Genomic DNA, 22,415 nt, shown 5'->3' with positions numbered 1-22,415 from the left:
GGAGCGAAAGAAAACCTAGACCTCTTCTTTTACATTTCCCTTCGAGTCGAAACGAAACATTTTCGTTTCACTTGCCATCTCTGGTGACACGTAAAAAATGTCATTTTACCTTCAAATCCCTTTCCAAAGAACGGAACCACTTCAATATTCATCGTGCCAAAGCCAAGTGCTTATATGAAAACACTAAAAATAACCACCACATTATTTTACTCGACCATAACCATCAGAAAACAACGACTGCATTTCAAGGAGTATTTGTATTGTTAAATTAAAGGCTTCAAGTGGATACACACTGAAAAGCAATCTGTACTGATAAATCTAGAGTGATAAGTTTAAATTCCTGGAACCAAGATATTGAAAAATCAACTTTCCACAATGTAAATGTTCGGCACTTATTTATTCTGGCATTTGAAACCCTGTGAATGACAATTACAGCAGAAACCATGATTAATCAGAAAATTAGGCGTGGTACGTAAACAAAGAAAAATTAATTTTGGAGTTTAATCCCGTTCACACCAACTTGACGAATGTTGACCCAGATCAATGAATGATATATATATACCCACAATTACAGCGCAAACAGCCCATCGATCGTGTAATCGACTGCGGAGGACCTACGATATTAAATATAACTTTGAACATGGGGACTTTGTCACTGATAAATACTTGTTATTGATCCTTGCTATTGATTAATTTCTAGATAAATTTTATTATCTCCATTCATTACCATACTAAGACAAGTCACACCGTTTTAAGTTGTTGTGGACAAGTGAAGATCTTTCCGGGTTTTCATCCACGTGCGCAATAACTTATCTTGGATTATAATGACTTAGCATCATCTTACTAGTGAACTATTCCACCAATCAAAGCTCAGGCCGCGTTGCAATCGATTTCAGAGCTCTTACAATAGTTTATATTGAAATAAATACTTGCAATTTTCCACGATTATAAAATTTATTTCGACCTAGATTTCAATGTTACCACGTTATTCTCAAGGTTCAAATGGTGCATAAAACATTCAATTTATGCATTACTTTAAATGGAGTGGGGGAAAGTAAGGGGAGAAAGGAGGGGGAGGGGATGGGAAAACCTGAATAAGAAAGTGAGGAGAATGGTTCCTATCCAGTTAAATACATGAAAAAATTGATTGCACTACACACCATTTGCACCTTGAATATGGTGTAGTAAGCATTGAAACCAAGGTCGTGATAAATTTTATATTCGTGAAAAATTGTAAATATTTATTTCTACACGAAAAATTCCACGCCATTTTGCATGATTCTTCGTATGCAATATTTATAAAATGGTACACATGGCTGTCGAGATGCAAGACTATTTTCCTCAATTCTGGCCACTTCCAAGAGAGAAATTTCATATTTTTTTCCAAATAATTATCATCCCAAGTCGATTTACGCCACTTAACAGATGTTGTGAGACAGGCGCCGCGGCGCGCCGTTCATATCAAGTGATCTACTCCATAGTCAATCCAAGTTCAGTCAAGTTAAGTTGCTGTGAACAATGATTTATCGGTAACTAAGTTATCCCCGATCTATAAAATTATTAGGAGACTGCAGCTGCCGTAGAGGACGTACTCGAACAAAAGAGAAGGCAGGGAATGACAGGAGTGGGCCTGGGGTGGGGAAGGTGCTTTGCCAAGATCTCGCTGCGTCTCTCTTCCCTTGGCGCTGGAGGCGATATTTTCACTTTCCAGGAATCACTTCATGAGAAATTTTACCGGCAGTCTCCATTATTGCGTCCGCTCCAATCTCCGTCTTTCTCCTTCCATCCACTTCACTAGCGCTCCCTGATCTATTCTATTTCAGAGCCATTGGATCGCGATAGTATTTTTATGGCTAGCATCTAGGACGAGAAGACTACTGACTAAGACGAATATACTTCGACGAACGTATGTACATTGGTAGCTTGGGATACAAAAATAAGTGCCGCAACATTATATATAAGTATTTTTCTACCTATCTTTGTCCATCACGTGGAAATATATTTCCACATTGGGGAGAGCATGAAATGAATCTGATTTTGAAAGTATCGATCTATTTTGATGCAAAATATAAAATTCCCACATTTTACTTAAGTACATTCCAAATTGTTGGTGCCAAACTCTCCTGGTATTATTTTGAAATATTTTTTCTTGTGCATTATACATTGAAATATAGCCACAGTACCAAAACTATCATAGAAAAATCATCTGTGTTGCACTTGGTTCAAGGCTTGTTCAAAATATCTTAGTTTAAATACGCTGTATGTTCCTGAGGTTTAATGAAACATTTGGACCTTGAAGAAAAAAAAAATAAGAAAATAAAACATTTACACTAACATTTAAAACAGCTTCTTTTGTATAAAAATTAGTATTGAAATCTCTAATAAACTCAATATTTATGAGTGGTAATGATGTACTCATTGAGAGCAGCGACGCGTATTACGATCAGAATCATTGAAATGCGATTTTTACTGAGAAAATTTCCTCTGTAATTTTTTCTCATTTAAATGAGAAAAAATTTAAATGTTATACCATCAACTTCATCATTGTTTTAAAATAAATTTGTTTTGTGGTTGAAAACACATTACAGTGCCAGTAGTAGTCAATAGGAAAAAAATGGTCAACACTTGGCCGTGTATTTTGAATTTAAAAGTACTAAGTGTCGTTGAATCTCGGTCAATAAAAGGCAAATGAGAGGAGACGCCAAACCTGTTTTTCATAAATTACATTTCCCACGGATATCTTTGAATCTGTCATTTAATTGGCCGATAAAATGAAACCAAGTTTTATTATTGAAAAGTTTTACGAGCACATGCATCTAAAAATTTCTTAACGGAATACTTGATACAGTAAGAGTAGCCATTCTTAGCCTTATTCAAGATAATGTGAAAGTCATAAAAATTAAAGAAATAATTCGCAAAGCAGGATATAAGGGAGAGTTTTCACCATATTATACTTAAGCATCATTTTTGGTAAGAGCACTCATTTCTATTTTTATTGATACCCCATTTACATTCCCATGAGATGCCATAGTAACGAACTCCTCAATAAGAAAAATGTTATTGAATATGGGTGAGATCTCTTTAAAAAGGTTTTACAATCTTTCCTAAACTTCTACCTCTGATCAGATAAGTACCCATATTGCCATTTTTTATCAAAGCTTTCATAGGAACGCTCCTGGCTCGTATAACGGATAAATGAAATATGTTCTTGTAGCAGAAAAGGTAGCAGCAGCAATAAAACAGGTGGTTTCATTACGATGCATTGAAAAACTATCATTTAATACGTGGTAGGTATGGTATTTGGAGGAGGCGACCGACAGCTGAGGTCATTTGCGCCATGAGGGAAGGGTGTGGAAGGAAGGGTGGAGAGAAAACCGGCGTCGCGACGCGTCGGCGTCAGCCTGCTCTTAACGAAAGGCGCCAAGGGGACCACGGCTTAACGTCCCATCCGACGGACGGAGTGTTGCGCTTGAAATGTCCTCCACACAACATTCAAGCAGGGATCGGGCAGTCTCTGAAAATTCTCTGCCACTGCCGGGATTTGAACCCGAGCCCGCCGGGTGGGAAGCCAACACTCTGGCCACCACACCAACCCGATCCCCCATTTAATACGTCAAGAGAGACAAAAACTATACACCCATACAGAATTCATAAAATGACCAGAGTATATTTTGAGATTATTTTTTAATAATTTGAAGGAGAAGGAATGTAATCTTGATAATTGATATCAGATAATTAATATCATAGCAAGGAGGAATAATACTGAACTGTAAATACTTAGTGCTATTATTGAGCTTCTGCGAATTCTTTAATAGTGAAGGCTAAAAAATATTTGCATTAGAGCCTGAAGATACTATCAGTATCTCTTTTCATGGCAAACAAATATACCTGGAAATTCTCAATTTTTTTTCTCAGAGCGATCTCCAATAAGCGATTATAAAGAAACATAAAGCCATGAAACAACTTTCAAACGTTGGCGACAAATTCCAACGTGCGAAAAAAAAATATTCCCAATAAGGGAATTTCACCTTTTCAGGGAGTAAGTAATATTTAATTACACAGTACACCCTGTCCTTTCAAAATCATTCGAAAGGAAATCGATACCTTGGTCGAAATATTCGTTTCCCTTTGAGTCGAAATGAAACACATTCGTTTGGTATCACTTGCCATACCTGGTTTCTACAACGATGATGTTATCTCATGGAAGATGGCCGGAATGAAATCGTCCGCGTTTAAGCTGGCTTCAGCCTCTCCCACCCACCCCCATAAATACTGGAACCCCTACCACCCACTCTTTCCCCACGACCCCTGTTCCCTGAATCGCTTACACCCCACCCTCTCTCTCTCCACTTGACCAATTTTTTGCGACGTAGGCAATAATGACACTGTCCGCACGGGCCGGACTCCGACGCCGCCGCTTTGCTTCCACTTCTCCTTTCTTTTTTCTCAATTTCTTTCTTCCCTTTTTGCAGTTTGCCTCAGCAGCGAGGATACAGACGGCTTGCCCTCATCTTCCACTTCCCTCTGCGTCCTCTTACGATGAGGTGGAAGCTGAGCGAACGCAGGCTCACTCACAAAGCGATTCAAACCGAGAGGTTTGGCTTGAGATAGTTGAGGGCAGAGCTCACCACAAATTAAAGCTGTGCCCCAACTCGTTAGGCAATAGAAAGCATGGATTTGGGCGGCTTAAGTTTGGGTAGCCAATCCGAAAGGGAGCATGAACTGGGACATCCTAACGCAGGTGTTCCCATATCCTGGGCACAAAACCAATGAAAAACAAGAGAAATTTGGAATGAATTGAAGAAAAGTTTAAAGAAAACCTTATTATTCCACATTGTAAAATTCCTCGTGAAATTATGTATTGACCGAAGTTATTTTGAGTTTTGGATCTCGGGGAAAATATATTCTCATCCTTTAAGTAAATGAGGCAACCTTTTTGTTTCATTATTGGATGAAGTAGAGGCATATTTTATTCGTAGCCTTAGTTCAATAATTAGTTTTCACGTTTATTTCATAGGTAGTATACACCATCGTATAGGTCATTTTATTGCAAAAGTTAAGCGTATATTCCTTTTTCTGTAGCTGATAGTATTTCCCATCAATACTTCGACAGCACAAAAGCTCAACAATCGCCCACCGAATCAAATCCGCTCATCAAATACTATTAGGGCTACTAGATGAGCGGATTTTATTCGGTGGGCCATTATTGAGAGTTTGTGCAGTGGAGGTGTCGCCATGATCCAAAGACGCTTCCAACGCTTTAAATCATGGGAAAAGGATGCACTGGTTGATGTCCAAATCTGGCGACCAAAAAAGGTTCCTAAATTTGCTCCCTTATGCCTCCTATCGAGTTAGGACCCCCTTCCAAAAAGTCATTCTGCCCAAATCCCGGTATTTAGTTGCCTAACTGGCGAATTCGGACACATATTAAGCCACCGGCGTGTGAATTGTACACATTCAGGGCACAGGAGGCCAGTTGCTCTTCCGAGGCCACCTCCCATTTTAGACGATTTCTACTGAGGGCGTCTGACAGATTCAGCCAGTGTACGAACCTGGGACCTTTGGAACTTTCTGGCACCAGCATTCAACCTCTAAACCTAAGCTACCACACTCTCCATAATTTAGGCAGTAGACATCTATTTACTCATGTCCATTAGGGCGGAAAGTTTCCAGTCCATTACATTATGTAACAACTCGATGCCAATTCAACGTTTTGATGGATCATGAGGTTATGCATGACGATGCCTTCGAACACCCATCATACAAGTAGTAGGAACTCCAGGCGTTCAGAGGGAAAAAACTGTAATACTTATCTTGAAAGTATTTAGTTAACACACTCAAGACTTAGTCTAAGGTAAGCTATATCCTCTTCCATCTGAACTAATCAATGAGTTAAATCACTGAGTGAGTAAATGCTGGTTGATGAAAACGCATTTTCCAACCATATTTATTGGGATTTGCCTAAACAGATATTTCATTTATTTTGACGTTCACGGCGAATCGTCGACTTTGTAAGAAGAGTTGGGTTTTACCAGCCAGTGAATCGCCGTCTTTGATAGCGAATGGGCTAGATCGATGCAAATTAATTCATATAACCGAATGATGAAACGATTAATGAAAACTGAAGTTAGACTTCGATGGACAGTTTACGTGCAGCAGTGAAACAGACAACCCATCAGAATGATTTGTCCACACAAAACATCAAATCGAGTCTGCTTGAACGTGAGAGTCTAATTGGAAGCATTCATAAATGTACGCATTGGCGGTCGAAGAAACTCGAATTAATTTATAGCAGTAGAGTCATTTCTTTAAAAGGTCTCAGAGCAAATTTTTACGAATCTCACAAAATATATTCAAATTTTTACAGAAATTCAAGTTCTAATTGAACGAATAATTTTCGGCGAGAACATACGAGGAGTGAATTTGAATGAATGAGCGCAGATAGCGTAAAGCTATATTGATGCATTACAATCATTTTGTGCTATTGAATAAAAAACAAACCTCAACTTGAAAGCCATGATATATATAAGAACAGTAAAAAGTAAGAGATACAAAGTTATTTATGGTTCGTTAACTCCACAAAAATAATTTGACCGTGATGAGATTTACTAATGGCGAATTTCATGCAGATCTGAGAGGACAATCCACCAACTGATGTGAAGAGCAGCCTATTTTAGTCCATTTAAGATCATCATAAAATTTATTATGACGGGGTTTGAGGATATTTTTTGTTAGAATTTCAAACAAGTATGCTTACATTGGAAAGTTTAAAAAAATCTCCGATATTACTAGCTCTATGCAATCTACAGCGCTGGAAATAGGTATGAGAATATTATGGCAGAAGAAAATGATGGTTTCACAGAAAAAAGTATGGAAAATATTATGCAGAAATAAAATTTATACTGCTGGCCGCTCACGCATGCCACATGAACCGAAGAAAAACGGAACGACATCCGGAGAAACGTGAAGCATGGTAGCTGATAGATTTGAAGCTGATAATCCGGATTAATTATGTGTTTAAAATTCTCATTTATCCTTATGCTTGAATGTGGAACATGAAATATTTATGGATATCAACATTATTTTACGGGTAGTAAAAGACAACAGGATATCAATAAAGGCGTTTTAATAGAAAATATGAAGGCTGCTTTTTTTCAGCCTGGAAGTAATATGAATGCAAATAATTCCTAACGCAGTTATATAATATGAAGCATCTCTGGAATAAGTGAACACCTATGTATGAAATAGACATTGTAGTGCGTAATAGGATTCAGAAATCAATGGCGAATTTCGCAGAATCCGCTACGTGTAAGAATCCGCGACGTAACATCCCATTAAAATAAGAGAAGCGCAAGAGCAACGAAATCTGCTCCATCCTCATTCAATTTGTCGGTAATGAGTAGATATATGTTGAATCAATTACAAACTAGCACAACAGCAATTTCAATTTTCCACAATCCTCTCCCCTATTCCCACCATGCTTATTTCCACCGTGATTTTTTGCCGTCATCAAATTTTCCAGTTTTAATTTTCCGAGAAAAGCAAACGGCTATGCGAGCTCCGTAATTGCATTGAGCAGAACCCTTCCAGTAATCTTCCCTTGTCTCTCGAAGAAACAGAAAATAAGCCAGGCGCCTTCACGGTTACCAGCATTACACGACCAATCTATTGTGATAATTATTTCACAATCTTCTACCTGTTTTGAAATGTGTGTATCAACATCCTGCTGAAAATTATAGCCACAACAACGCCATCACTAGTTTTTTTTAATTGAGCAAACTTACAGCTGCTATTGCCGTATCGTAACTAAATATCTACCGCTACTATACATGAATAACCGCACGAAGCATGAATATCAAATGGTTCTTCGTTGCGCATCACTAATTTAAAAGTGGATAACAATCTGTCTTCAAAAGTTTTCATCGAATTCGAATCTACCAGCGCTTAGACTCAGCTTTAAGAGCTATTACAATTGAAAACGAAACAAACTTAGGCTCCCAACAACCACATCAGATGGAGAAATGAAATACTAAATTATTTCATGCATTATATATGTGAATGGCGGCCCAGCAAATTGTTCCGACCAAGGGTTCTGGATAGAATTCTAGGCGAATTTATCGATTTGTCTAAATGTTACAAAATTAACTATAATATCTATACGGAAAATTTCGGGTGGTCGAAGGAGGGCGGTCCTAGCCTTAATTTGTCGATCGCGTTCGCTAAATTCTCGGCATTCAATTAATTCTCTTCCATGCCTGTACTATACACTGCCATAGAAATGGAAATATTATAAGTACCATTTAATAAATAATTAATTATTATTCTTTTGAAAGAATAACTCCTTAATCCATAATTAAGTTTTCATTATCATCATGTCGTTGATATTCCGTTCTGTAGAGGTCATTTTATACGAAGAATCTAAATGTACCTTGAATTCTCGAAGTTATTGGAGCACTCCACCACGTCTGAGAAAATTAGAACAGGAATTATTTTGCTGACTTTAATTTTTGCATATTGTCATTACCGGTCATAAGTTGTCACCATACACTATTCTAACTCTCGTCAGTACAGTACGGTTGTTTAAAATGCACAACAACCAAAAAGCACGTTTTTTTCTCTATGGAAAACTATTACTTCAAGTGTTCTTTACACATTATTATTGAAAGAAAAAGGTCATGGCTGAGCAAGAAGAAAAGAAAAAATTGTTCGGTTGTAGTGCAAATACTTAAATGCGATCCATAACGAGCAATATGATACCGCGGAGAGGTCATTCATTTGGCACAGCAACAGAGACAGTAACAAATTACTTCAGTGGATTGGTGCGATCCAGATCATTTCATCTCCTCAGTTTAACGGCAAAAGTAAGTTACTCTTGCACTCTTTCTCGAACGATCAAACTGACATGATTGCGGGCCAGCGTAAGTCCTTTCATTCTACATCTAGTTTTTCTCCTTTTATTTTCCGGGAAGGCACTTATAAAGCGACTGACTACCTTGCAGTCCATCGCCTGCCTCTGCCTCGGGCTAGTCTACTCTTCGTCCTTCCCTCTAACCAACTCACTCCTCCTTCTTCTCCACTTATTTTCTCCAGGCCCTAAGCACACGGCGGGGCCAGCAAAAATGCTAAATTACCCAGTCAAAGGGTCAGTTCCACTGCAGTTTCGAGCTGATGCACCAGTGCTTGTGGGTTAAATGACCAGTGCTTTTAGGGCACCGTGGTTGTCCAGACGGGCATTTGAGGGAAAAAATACTTACTAATTTCCATCGTTTTTCCCCTTCAAGGCTCTCTGCTCGCTAGGGCTTGGGAGACTGAAGGCCGTAAAAACATTCGTCCGAAGAAGGGTTGCTGATTAGCGTATTACAGATTATTTGGAGCCATATATTCTGCTGCAATTCGTACCTGCGCGCAGGGTTAACCTTTTCGCGTTTACAACTTATCAATTATAAGTGCACGTTCAGCTATTTTTATTCACCTTATAAAAAAGAAAAAGAGTGGTCATCGAGATTATGCAGCAATGGCATTTTTTTGAGAAAATTTAACCCGCAGAATGGACCGTTTCATTGATCAATGTTTGGAATCTCAGTAACTAAATTCGTTACCGTTATTTGTTATAGATAAACCCTGTATGAAGATGTGGAATTTAATTCAGTTGAGAAAGTTAGAAAGACCCAAATGACTTCAAGAGAAACGTAATTATTCCACTGTCTTGGGAAAAAGCCAGACAAAAGAAAATAAAAATCAAGTGGAAGTTGAACTACAAGTATTTCAATTAGAGGAGTTTTCCTTTGATCGCAAAGGAAAACAACAAAATATTTTGAATATATACTGATACAATCATGCCTATATCCATTTCGAAGTAGGTAAGGCCTTTCATGAGAATAATGAGGTTTTGTCAAAAAATAAATATATTAAAGCTATCAATCATATTTTTAGTTTCCCCAGTAGTTTTGCAACATTGACAGATCCATAAGTTTCAATGGCACTGTTAAATTTGTATTCCACAGTATTCATAAATTAAAATGAATAGGGCAATCTCTGTTTAAGAACAACTCTACTCATCAATCAAGTAGCACAATAAATTTATTCATGTACGAAATATATATCTGGATTCATTTTTTCTGATTTCAAGGAAAATATGCGACGTTCAAAGGAGTAAAGAAATAACACAATATTAAAACACGCATTTGCCTTAAAAGCAGATTAGTTTCTCTGAAAAAATGCTGCAGGGAATGCCATAAGCAGTGCGCGTATTTTTGTCCGACAGCTATGCAAGAAAAAAGGCAAGGTAATGACAAAGGCGTTCTTTTCAAAATCACACAAATCATATTGATATTTCGGTGAGTATATAAAGTGCAAGGCAAAGTTATAGACGCAGGATAGACCTTTTATACTACAAATGGTGGGAGGTGAGGAGCGATGATGAGTATATACAAGCATCTATGATAGCATCAGATAACTCGCGTTAGTCGAGTTGGGAAGGTAATAAAGAGAAAAGAAATCAAGGCAATATTTAAACACAAATATTTATATTTTGCTGCAGATAAACGGGAAAATCAACTGTACACTGTGCAGACACAAAAATTTCAAATCTACCATCTGTGTCACATTAGGACACCTGGCACTGAAAAGAACACCACTAGTCTTTGAGGGTGTCGCTTCCATTATCTTGATTTTCCGAAAGTAGCGACCGAAGAATTGTAAATATTGCACACCATTCCAGCTGCCTCGGTTTTTTTTAAAGGCCAGCCAGATTGCTACACAGGTTACTATGTACAACATACTCCAGCTTTTCCAATAGACTAGCGCGCATTCGCGCATCTGACGCAGTATGTACACACATTAAAAATTTACAAAGTGAAGATCATTCATTCCATCTTGAACTCAAATACAAGACCCAATCATTCATACACGCGCAAAAAAAATCTTCCGGAGAAAATGTCACCACATTCAGTGCTTGGGAACAAAACTTATCAAAACAAACAGCCAGTAGCCAATTCATCTAAAAGACAACTGCTACATCGCTAGTTTCAATTCACTCACTGGAACATATTTTTCCACTAACATTTCCTTTTCTCTCCATCATTTGAAAGTTCAACCTTTCATGTCCACGTAAAATATCCATATTCTTAGTCTTTTTAACTATATATCAATACACTGGTATATATTGCTTTGGTAAAATTATTACATGGGTCACACGTTAAAAGGACCTAAACCTCAAGATTTCATATTTATAAAAAGTTAAAAGGAACTTCATAACGTGCAAAAAGCACTTCAAGATTTCTCATAGATACTGGCGTGAATTGGGGTGCTTTATTTTGTCTTCAGGACCACTTAGTGCCCTCACTACCGACACACAAGAGTGTACTGACGTGAATTTACGATACACCTCTTTCTCACTATCAAACTAATTTCGGACATCTAACCTCCTCGAAGCACTTTCAAATGTTGCAATCTGAATGATTGCCTCATCAATTTCATTGTTTTCTCTCAAGTCCACATTCCATTCTTGTCCATTCCAGAATGGGGAAAAATCTTTGAGATCCACGAGTTGTGATTTTGGTTATAGGTACAGAAAAAAATGTTGAGAGGGCAAAGTATTGCTCGATTACTCAAGGAAATCTTCGAGTGAGTAAATGAACCTTTGGTAGTCCATTGGCAGGTTTTCTTCCTCCAGATATACTTTTGACACAACGAGATTAGTCCACTTGACGAGAACTTTCATGATTTCATCACTGTTATGAAGTCCCATGGAAGCCTGTTAGGGAGTAGCGCTGAGAATGGCCGTCAATACAACTATGCTACTCGTAATAGTAGTAGTTTTTTCTGCACATCCCCACACACATAGTACGCCCTTCCTCGCCGTGAAATACTGACTGACAGGTGCATACCTGCCATGCGTAGTTCTTTATTTATGCAGGAAGCACACCGTACTGAATTTCAAGTAGAGTGATCGTTGCTTTTTTTTGGAGTAATTCCATTGACTGAAGTCAAAGGTAAAACATCCTCTGATCCGGCTTCGGACTCTACCCTTCGTTGAAATCTTGGCGTTCCATGTCAACTTGGCGTCAAGGGCAAGAAGACATCCCAGATTCAAGATCGTTCTAGCCCCATTAACAGGCAACTTCCAGATTGGGATTCCACACTTGTATGCGGAGGCAGATTTAGGCATATAGTACATAAGGATGTCTCGACACACGATGGATTAGTTCCATCCCGTGGTCGAACAGACAACTGTGTGACTACAACAGCAGGCTAAATCGTTTGCTCAAACTGAAGACACACGCAATAACTTGTCACCGGTTAAACAATCCCGAAAACCTCGCCGTAGTGACAGCATTGTTACAGGGTTAAGTTATATACGTCCGAACATGGCCCTAGCATATCGGCGAGGCCATTGGAGGTTGGGGCGGGGGCCCGGCTGGGCTGGAGAGGTACGGTGGGGGCGGGTGATCATTGGGGGGCGGCTGGCCCCCGTCCGACTGTGGCCCGCCATGGTCCGGAGGCCCTCCCGCTGAGCCCGGTGGCATGCCGGCCCACGGCTGCAGGTTCTGCAGGGCGTTGAGGGAGGCGTTGGCGACGCAGAGGGCTGCGGCGGCAGCCGCCGCAGCCGCATCCCTGCCGTCGGAGCCCGGGGGCCCTCCTGGAGGTCCTCCCGGAGGTCCACCCATTGGTCCCCCCGGCCCGACGCCTGGTTGGTGCGGCCCGGGATACATGCCCTTTGAGAGAGCTTCGGCCTGCAACGACATCATAAGGCGGTTCGCGGCCTGACGTTCGGCCTCCCTCTCCTCTGCGGTCTGTCTTCTGTGAAAAAAGAAGGAATGTGCGTAAGAAAATGTCTCAAACTCATCCATGTGAAATTAACTCGCCATGCAGATTGAAAAAATGCACAGAAAAATATGGTAGGCTCAATACGAATGTTTAACATCATATCGGATTTTGAACCTGGTAATTTTTTATGAGAATACCTTTATGATATATCCGCGAAAGATGAGTATCTACTACGAAAATGGTGTTTCAAAAATACAAAGATAATCACATAATGCTTCACTGCAACACAAAATATCACGCTAAAAGAAATATCTATATATTTCAGTCAAACCATGGACCTACATCCTTACTCATGCACGTAGTATTAGTAAAGTTATTACACAATATTTTTAACATCCCACGGTAGCACAATAAATGGAATATATAAGACTAATAAAGTTAACGTTGAATGAATGTAGCGATAATTGAGCGGTGCTTTGAGGGCACAAACAATAAGTAATACGGAATCAGAAGCTTAACTGAGGTGGTACCGCAGCAAAAAAGTAGCAGGAAAAAAAACTAAACACCTTCGGAAATGTACTGCAACAGAGAAAAGAGTATTTGGGAAATTTAATGGAGAAATAGAACGTAATTAAATTCAGGAAGGGAGTATTACCTACTATGAGAAAGAAATAAGGGGATATGTTCGAAAGAGAGGCAAGGAAAATGAGGCCCTAGATATGCAACAATGCAATACGAGACTAGAGAGGGAAATTTCATCACTGTTATGAAGTCCCATGGAAGCCTGTTAGGGAGTAGCGCTGAGAATACACTCAAGTAGAATAGGATATGATACAATGACACTGAAGAAATGATGAAATAATAACACTTGTCCGCTGAAAGTAATATACATATAGCTGAGATCTGAAACTCTCAGCACAAGATTTTTATGCTTTAGTTTACTGCAGTAAAAGATTATATAAGCATTAAATTTACGACCATTACTTCAAAGGAAAACTTCTCTTACGGCGTAGAGCACACGGCACTAAAGTTAAAATCATGGTTCATGTAAGCATTACATAAATATTTGCTCCTCTCGGGGTCCACATCGGTATAGAAAATAGTCTAAAGAGGCAACTAATCAGGTTATTTAAATTTAGAATTCTAACTTAATATAAGAAAGGGTAATTTAATAATGCAATATACCATTGTAAAAACAGACGAAAATAAGGCTTTTGAGAAAATAAAATTTAGTAAATAAAGTTGCTATTAGTTATTAACTATGGTGACATACACTAATAAGATAATTTGATTCCAACGCTGGGCTTGGAGAAGTAATAATAAAAACAGCCTCGTAAAGTATAAAACCACCATACTATGAATAAAAGACATGTATATTGCATTGTCGTATAATTTCCACAGAAAATCCACGCGGAAGTACCGAGATACTATTTTTTTTAATTCGTTGCCATGGCTTGGTGATATTCATTAAAACAAAGCAATACGTTCGTGAATTTTATTTCATTTTGGATAGTTTTAAAAATTAACGGAAATTAACGGGAGGGGCGGGCATTATTTCGTGAGGCCAAGTGCCAAAAAAAGGAAACAATATCCCTTTAACGTGGTCGGAGAATGCAATTGGATGAAAAACGCGTGCAATAAAATATTCAATTTGAATTAATTGAATCATTTCTGTTTGCTGTATGTCATTCTCTCTCACACCTTCGTTCTCCGGAAAATTGAAACCGATAAAAGTTTGATTAAAAAAGATGTAAATAGTGACGACTGCAATGAAAAATATTACGGGATCGCAGAAAAATATTTCACTGGAAATTCTAAATCGATAGGGGGGTATTATAGTCTTTTCACAGCGTACCATTCATAGGAATATTTTCAGGGGCCATTAACTCGGAGTAATTAAAGACTTTTATGTTTCATTGATGTGATTTACTACTTCACCATTTAGCTTTCTGATAGCATTAATATTATTCGTTCTCTGCATACTGCTCTAAATATTAATTGCCCATAAAATGTTCCTGTTATAACAAACTCTTTGAGCTGGCTGTAAAATGCCCACAAACGATCGCTGACAGCTTAACAAAATTATGTGCATGGAAAATTTTAATTTCAAACCTAAATTAACCCCAAAATGCAATATCATTAGTGTAGATGGTAGAGTAATTATTGTCTGATGAACTAAATCGATTTTACATGAAAAACCTTTTATTATTCTCATCAAATTAATTGACTGGAATTTTTCTATTTTTCTTAGCTGAAAAAAATTTATATTCACTCTTATGGCCATGCAGGCCAATGGAAGCCGTCAAAGAAAACTAGAGTAATTAAAAACGTTTCTACATCGTATTTCAATCACAGCATGCCAAAGCGAACTTCCTACTGATAACAAATGGTTCGCACCTGAATATGAATTTCTAGCAAAATATCCTACTTACAGTTTTATCTGAAGAAAAACTCAATAAAAAGAACAGTATTACGCCACAAAGCAATTTTAGTCATCTGGAATGAGCAAGGTTCAAAGGAGAACCAGAAATTGTATCTTAAGTTGGAAATCAAAGGAAAGATCATCAGAGATACTGGCGTAGACATGAAACATTAGCATTTCCCCCCAGACTAGGGCAGTGTTTACCGATTGGACGGCTGGCAATCAAATTAAAATGAATGTCGGCGATAAGCAGAGACCGTTTATAGAACAAGATCCAATTCAGTTGAATGTTTATAGACGATTAATTGAAGACCACTATATAACTCCAAATACAAATGATTTTCGATACTTTTTGTTGAATAGGTTATTCGAGGAAGAAAATATTTGCTGCATTTTCCGCCAATGCCCATAAGAAATATGCCTTTTTCACTCTTCAGAACACAACATAAATGCCTTATTGTTTATCCCCTACTATTGAGGAGATACCAGCTAAATTCTTAGGCTTTGAAAGATTGCAGTTCCATCACTTCGTTGTCCTATGAAATTACAGATGAAAGTAAATTTGAATCAAGGAGGCTACATAGACGAGGCCTCATAAGGGCCCAAGCTTAATTTATGTCGCCACTTGGTTCGCATTTTAATCACTTTTCATAAATATCCTCAGCACGGTGACAGGTGCACCTCGTTCCATTTCTCCTCAGTATTTGCAATAGGGTATTCGCAGTCACCAAGGATAACGTTGACAAGTGGTGAAATCTCTGGTTAATATAATTATGAATTTATATTCCGGTTAACTGTCCTAATTACAGCGTCATAACCGTGAAATTCAGACCGATATCCCATGGGCGACACGAGTGGCGAATGATACAACTATTAGAGAAATAATCTTCATATTAACCTGCAAGCCACCTACAAGAGGGGTTTGGCATGGGAGTAACAATCACCAACGTACACCACAACATTAAAATTTACTTCCATTAACATGCACTACGCGTCATTTACCTACGCTGTATATGACACATAATCCATTTCCTACTTATGACAACACATTTAGCGGTCGACTGGAGAATCTTCTACTGTATCAAATAATGGTGGTTTGACTGATGAGAAAGTAACGTTAAAAAAAAAAACGCTCTCCTTTGGCACTGATCGCTCGTGAACGAGGCGACAGTGTTTCACAGCGGGTCCACGCGTGGAGCGCGCAGGCAACGAGAGAGCAGCAAACCGCGCGCGGCCGCGAGCATCACGCGCGGGCTTGAGCGAGCAAGCGGACGCACGCCCGTGCAACGCACGCTCACGCCGAGGCGTCCATTATTCAGGGAATTCAATTAGGCAGGGGTGCCCCGTGCGCGACGAGGTGGGGCGGGATACTGGGGGGGAGGGAGGTCACGTGACTCGATAACTGAGGCGGGTGTGATGGCACAGGAGGGAGACGGCTTCAGAGTAGGGAAGGGGGAGGATTGGATCATGCGAGTGGGGGAAGGGGATGATTACGATGACGTGGTGGGGGCGACGGGTGATTCTACACGATGGCGGTGTGCCTGAGTGATAATCGGGCTCCACATGCAGATACTGCGGAACATACAACAAGGAATAAATACCGCTACCCTACATACAGACAAGCAGGTTATGCCAACCTACAGCATCGTCCTCCCAAATGCGTTGCCAAATTCACACATGTATGATTATGAGACTCAAAGAAAAATTCGGTACTAGAACAAAAAAGTACGATACATACTGTGGAAGTTGCGATGAAAACTGGGTATTTCGACTCCCACAAATTAGTTTAAATTGTGTGCCAAGCTACGATATTTTACTCTCAAGAGCGATAGCAAAATTAATTCATGTACGCATATGATTAGCACACAAATAAAAATCAGTCTTTGAACGAAAAAGTACGAACACTAATCTAAAGAATTTAGTCTTAGCGTAGTACCAAAGTCCATGCATACATGCTTGCATGAGTTCACAACGAAATAGAAGCACGTTGAAACTGCTATAAATAAGCGTAATAATATGAAAGTATTTTTCTCTTGAGGATAACAAAATCCATTAACGCACTTTGTGATTTACCGCCAATGAATAAAGCCAAGTATAGAAACGGAGGAATTCCAAAAGAACGAGATATACCGAGTTGGAGTACCTTACTCTCAGTAACATTATCAAAATAGATTCATGCATAAATCAGCATGTATCTGTCCCTCCTGCCCAATTATAATTCTACCCTAACATAGACGAATTATCATCAGAGGGTTATGCACGACCTTAAATATGACTTTATTCGTTATGAGGACAGTGTGCGATTGCTAAGGAATACTGGGAATTTATCAACAAGTAGAAAGTTCCAGTCGCATTACTATTAAAAATATTCCGACCCTGAAGCAAAGACCTAAAGAGCTGGAGAATTATTTTTAATGCCTACAATGAAGAGTACAAGAATTAACATAATATTTGTCGGATTTATTGGTGGGCTACCGCGATAGGTCAATATGAATTCCGATATTTACGGCGCATATTGAGCATTCAATGACTTGTCGGTTTTGGCAGGGCATTTATATAGATGAATCGTTTCCGATTGTGAATAGGCCACGGTGAATCAGTAAGAGTGGGTTGTTGGAATAAATTTTAGGTAATAATATTTTCATAATTTTCTTCACGCTTAATTTGGATCAGTTATAAAAGAATATATATAGTTCCTAATGATCCAATCGATACCTACTTATCGCAGATGAGACAAAAGTAATAATGCTACCAAATCATTGCCTATTTCCAGGAATGAAAATCTTCTCACTTCTCTATAGTGTTTTTTAGCTCAGCGCAAAACCTGATGGTAAATTTTATCACCTTTAATTCACATAAATATATATATGCATATTTTTTTAAGATATCACAAATAAATTGCTTTGATAAGACGATTGAATCAACTCAAATTTGACTCTAGAAAGAAAACGAAAGTTTGAAAAGAATGTAGGGATTGACTTGAAGAACGGGAACACCATGGCTGAAAATATGTTTGATCTTTCTGCAAAATTGGAAATGGTGAACATATTTCACATAACTTCATTAATACTGACAATAAACTTATAAAAATTGATTCGCAAAGAACAATATTGCATTCAAAATTAAATATTTCTTGCATTTAAATTGTAAATAATAAAATCAATAATGAGCATTGGCTCCTCATATTCTGGACATTCATGGAAATAAAAGAAGAATTTATAAAAATAATTTTGATTGTTCCGCTTTTGGACTTAATCTCAGAGAGATAATTAATAATCATTTCTTCTGAAGTATTTTTATAGTGAGTACAACAGAGTTAGCGATTTTAGATGTCATTCGGTATACCAAGTATGAAATAAACATTCACAGCGCCTCGAGAAATTAAATCACGTACAATTTTTTCTAAATTATTAGCTAAAACATCGAAAACGAATATATAACTATCGACATGAAAACGCCGCTGAAGAGAAACATGATGTTGGTGCATAACTATAATGTAAAGACAATTACGCTGTGATAATGAAATAAAAACATGTGAAGTTGTAAATCGCTTCTCTCTTACAGCAGAGAAACCTTAACGAATATGGCAATGTTGCGAATATATCTGAAAATTTCTCATTAATACTCCCTACTGGAAGCAAAACTGATAAAATGAATTAAACACGCAGATTCAAAATACCCACTATGATGGGGAGCATCTGCCCATGAAAGGGTAATTGGAATAACGAGTGGCTATGTTTTATATGGTGTATGTTGTGTATCTGTGTACTCTGTACTCTGCTGTGTACTCTGTTGTGCTCACTATAAAAAATACTTCAGAAGAAAAGATTAATAATATCCACCAGATATCGCCGGACACTGTGAACGAGTGACTACTTGCGAATCCATAAAATTACTAAGTCATGCATGACTTGAACGCCAGATGAAAGTAAATCGCACTGTTTTCGTGTGGAAGTAATTTGCTCTTTTCGATCAATAAGAGCACACGCTTATAAACTCATACGCTTAGGAATTTGCAACCTTGACATCCTCGACTTTGTAAGCGGGGGGGGAGTATGGGTTTGGAGGTAAAATCAGCTTGCCACATGAAGCCACACCGTGCGCTCACTCACCCCAATACGGACCGAGCAACACACTCACACGCTTCCACACTGCCGTGGATATTGCTAATGCAAGCCGCCACCACAGCGAGCAGGAGTTCCGCCCTGGGGAAGATAGTGCGGTGATCCCCACTCCATCCTTTTGCCACTACCGTCCCCGAGAGTTAATTGGAGATTAAAGGAAATGGAATAGATTGGATTTCGACTCCCGACACCGCGCGGAACGAGTGAAGAGAGGGGTCTCCCAATATCAGTGGACCGCTGAGGACGAGATAACGCTTCGAATGAGATAAGCTCCAAACCGAACACACTCATCCTCCCTCCCCGCCGTCCTCTTCGCCAGCCATAACAGGTGATTCATTTGAGAGAATTTACGGTCGGGATTACGAGAAATTAGTCGGAAAGCAGGCGGGTCGGATATATTCCCCGAGCCCACGGATGCGACGACGGAATGCGCGCGCAAGAATTAATGGACTAACGATGGAACCGTCGGCTTAAGATCTTTGATGGCACAGCAAGGAATTCATCGTTAAGGATGGCATTAAGGGATTTGAAACACCGAGAGCTTATCACATTATTAAAAAAGGACATCACAAGGGATGAGCGCGGTTTTACATTTCTTGTATTTCTTTGGAACGCATGCTCGCAGTGAAATCCACAAACTTGTATCGTTATTTTAATGTGTTCTATGTTGCATGCAAAGATTCACGGCTTTTGAAATAAGATCTGAAAAGCAATTATACAAAGCGGAAAACATGCTATGTATCATGCATGACGAAGTGAAACTGATGTGCTAAATGCTCAAGTACACGAGGCGAGAAAACATTCCCTCATATCGACGGCATGATCTGTTTCCAGACTCCTGTGTAATGAATTAAAAATGTAATGTTATCGCCGAAGCAGCTACCTCAGTAGTGATTAAAGGCTTTAGCAACTCCTGTCAAGAGAGAATTAATTTCTCAGGCGCTTAATATACAGACGGAGTAATTGCGATGAAGAAATCTTACAAGCTCATTAATCGTAAGCACTGGGTTAGATACTAACTCTCGAGTTGAGCTTGAACAGAAATTGCAATTGCTTGAGTCCGGTTCTCATATCAGCAGAACAAAGATAGATAACAAATACCACAGAATGAGAGACAGTTTTTGGAAAAAAGAGAACCGAACAAAAAATATGAATAACAGTGTAATTATTTTCCCATCTTTTTAACAGTACAAAATTATACTGCTCGCAAAATTATCCTCCGTCAGAAGATGGAGATCGAAAAGCAGCTGATTATTTTATAGGCAACAACAATCTTGGGTTCGAAATAGCAGTAATTATTCACCGTGCGTTTTAGGACAGATGAATGGAAATGAAAATTTGTAAATATAGCCAAAAGTTACCTGGTCGAATTCGCCTCATTTCTCGACATGAACGTGTCTCTTCGATATAAGAATATATGAAAACCTGCGCTTCTCATAATACTATTGAGCTAATGATTTTGAAACTCCCCTATTTCATTTAAGACACGGTTTCCGGCATTACTTTGTGGAACTGCATCGTCATAAAATAAAATAAAAATACTTTGTTCTATTCCACACTTTATTTTAAATAGTACGACCCGGGTTTCTGCATATCATGCTATCATCATGGGGATAGCATGGCCTGATGATAGCATGATATGCAGAAACCCGGGTCGTACTATTTAAAATAAAGTGTGGAATAGAACAAAGTGTTTTTAATTTATTTTATGACTCCCCTATTTCTGTGCTTATGCGTCTCATTCATAGCTAAAACAACGAATTCTGAAAATATGATATCATTTACAAAATATCTCCTGAAATACGCATACAGTATTCTCCACCTTGTCAAGGAGCTAAGGAAAAGCAAATACAGCGATTACAAAAACCTACAAACATTTAAAACCGATAAAAAATGAAAGTTTAAGAATGAACAATATTCTAGAACTAGTTATTGTAAATTAATTTTATTCATAATGAATTATATTCAAAGATAGGCGAAAAGAGGACTATAAAATCAGCGATGAATTCCGGAATAAGTCCATCACCAGCCTCGATGGCGGCGGTGTAAAGTCCTTGCCTGCTTCACAAGAGGTCGCGGGTTCGAGCCCCACCTGGGTAGGTTGCCCCTATCCAGGGCATGGATGTTCGTGTACGTTTAGTTTTTAAGGTAAAAAATACGATCTAAAATGCCAATGGTGCTGTTTTCGGTGGTGCAGAAATAAATAAATTATGAAATAAAATATCATCACTCAGGTATTGATTGGACCCGAAACTTAAAATTGAAAATTAAATCTTTACACAAACAAAATGTATCCTCACTTTGAAATGTAACTTACAAATGCGTCATCTTGCAATCTATTTCAGGGACCAGGAGGGTAGGACATAAGGACCACCTCGGGGTGGCCAAGAGGGGGAGGGGGAAGAGGGCATTTAATTACGTCACAGATACGGCGTAATGGGTATATCATGTTTCTCTCGAGAGGGTCTTCCAAATCGCCGAGGAAGCAGGCTGAACCGGTAGTGGCGCATTCCTCGTTTAGGAAGAAATATTGCTTTCAAAGGGCAAACGAAAAGACCGACACTTGAAAGGATGCGTCTAAATGTAACACAAGGAATATTCAATCTGAATAAATGTTTTCCTCATCCTCTAAGCGAATTAAAGGTTATGTTGAACACCGAGATATTCTAAAGACGCCATTAGGCACGGTGGTACAAAAAATGAATCAAATTTTACGTTCTTAGGCCGTTTTTCTCCAAATAAGCTATTTTTAGGGACGAATTAAGAACGTTCAGAGAAATTTTGACTCAAGGTTGCGTCTGTGCTAGATATATAAATTGAGGCCAACGGACTTCGAAATATGTACAGACCAAAATTAAGACTTATCAGCCCAAAACTTCACAGTCTGTTGAATGCTCATTTTCTTGCTCTCAAGACTAGAGGTTTAAACAAACATGGAAACCAAGCATAAGAGATATGCCTTTTTTGCGGCATTACTGAGAGATACTTTATCGGTTTAACACTAATTCAAATGGTTACAAAATTTTTGGGATAACTACTGATATTAGTGAAAGCAGTTATTACACACTATAAGTGAAAGCAGCCATTACACACTAAGAAGA

The 22,415-nt window shown here is 38.6% G+C and overlaps 1 protein-coding gene across 2 annotated transcripts in view; it reads right to left on the bottom strand.

Annotated features, from left to right (window-relative positions):
- Positions 1-10,527: 10,527 nt before the first annotated feature.
- LOC124153610 (T-cell leukemia homeobox protein 3) overlaps positions 10,528-22,415 on the bottom strand; it is a 147,241-nt gene continuing 135,353 nt past the window's right edge. For both annotated transcript variants that reach the window (XM_046526892.1, XM_046526893.1), the window contains exon 3: positions 10,528-12,801. In XM_046526892.1, coding sequence (XP_046382848.1) covers positions 12,375-12,801 — 427 coding nt within the window. In that variant the 3' untranslated portion in view covers positions 10,528-12,374. The remainder of the gene's footprint in view (positions 12,802-22,415) is intronic.

This window comes from Ischnura elegans, chromosome 2 (assembly GCF_921293095.1).
Source record: "Ischnura elegans chromosome 2, ioIscEleg1.1, whole genome shotgun sequence".
Lineage (NCBI taxonomy): Eukaryota > Metazoa > Arthropoda > Insecta > Odonata > Coenagrionidae > Ischnura > Ischnura elegans.
This window is presented reverse-complemented; position numbering and strand designations above follow the sequence as displayed.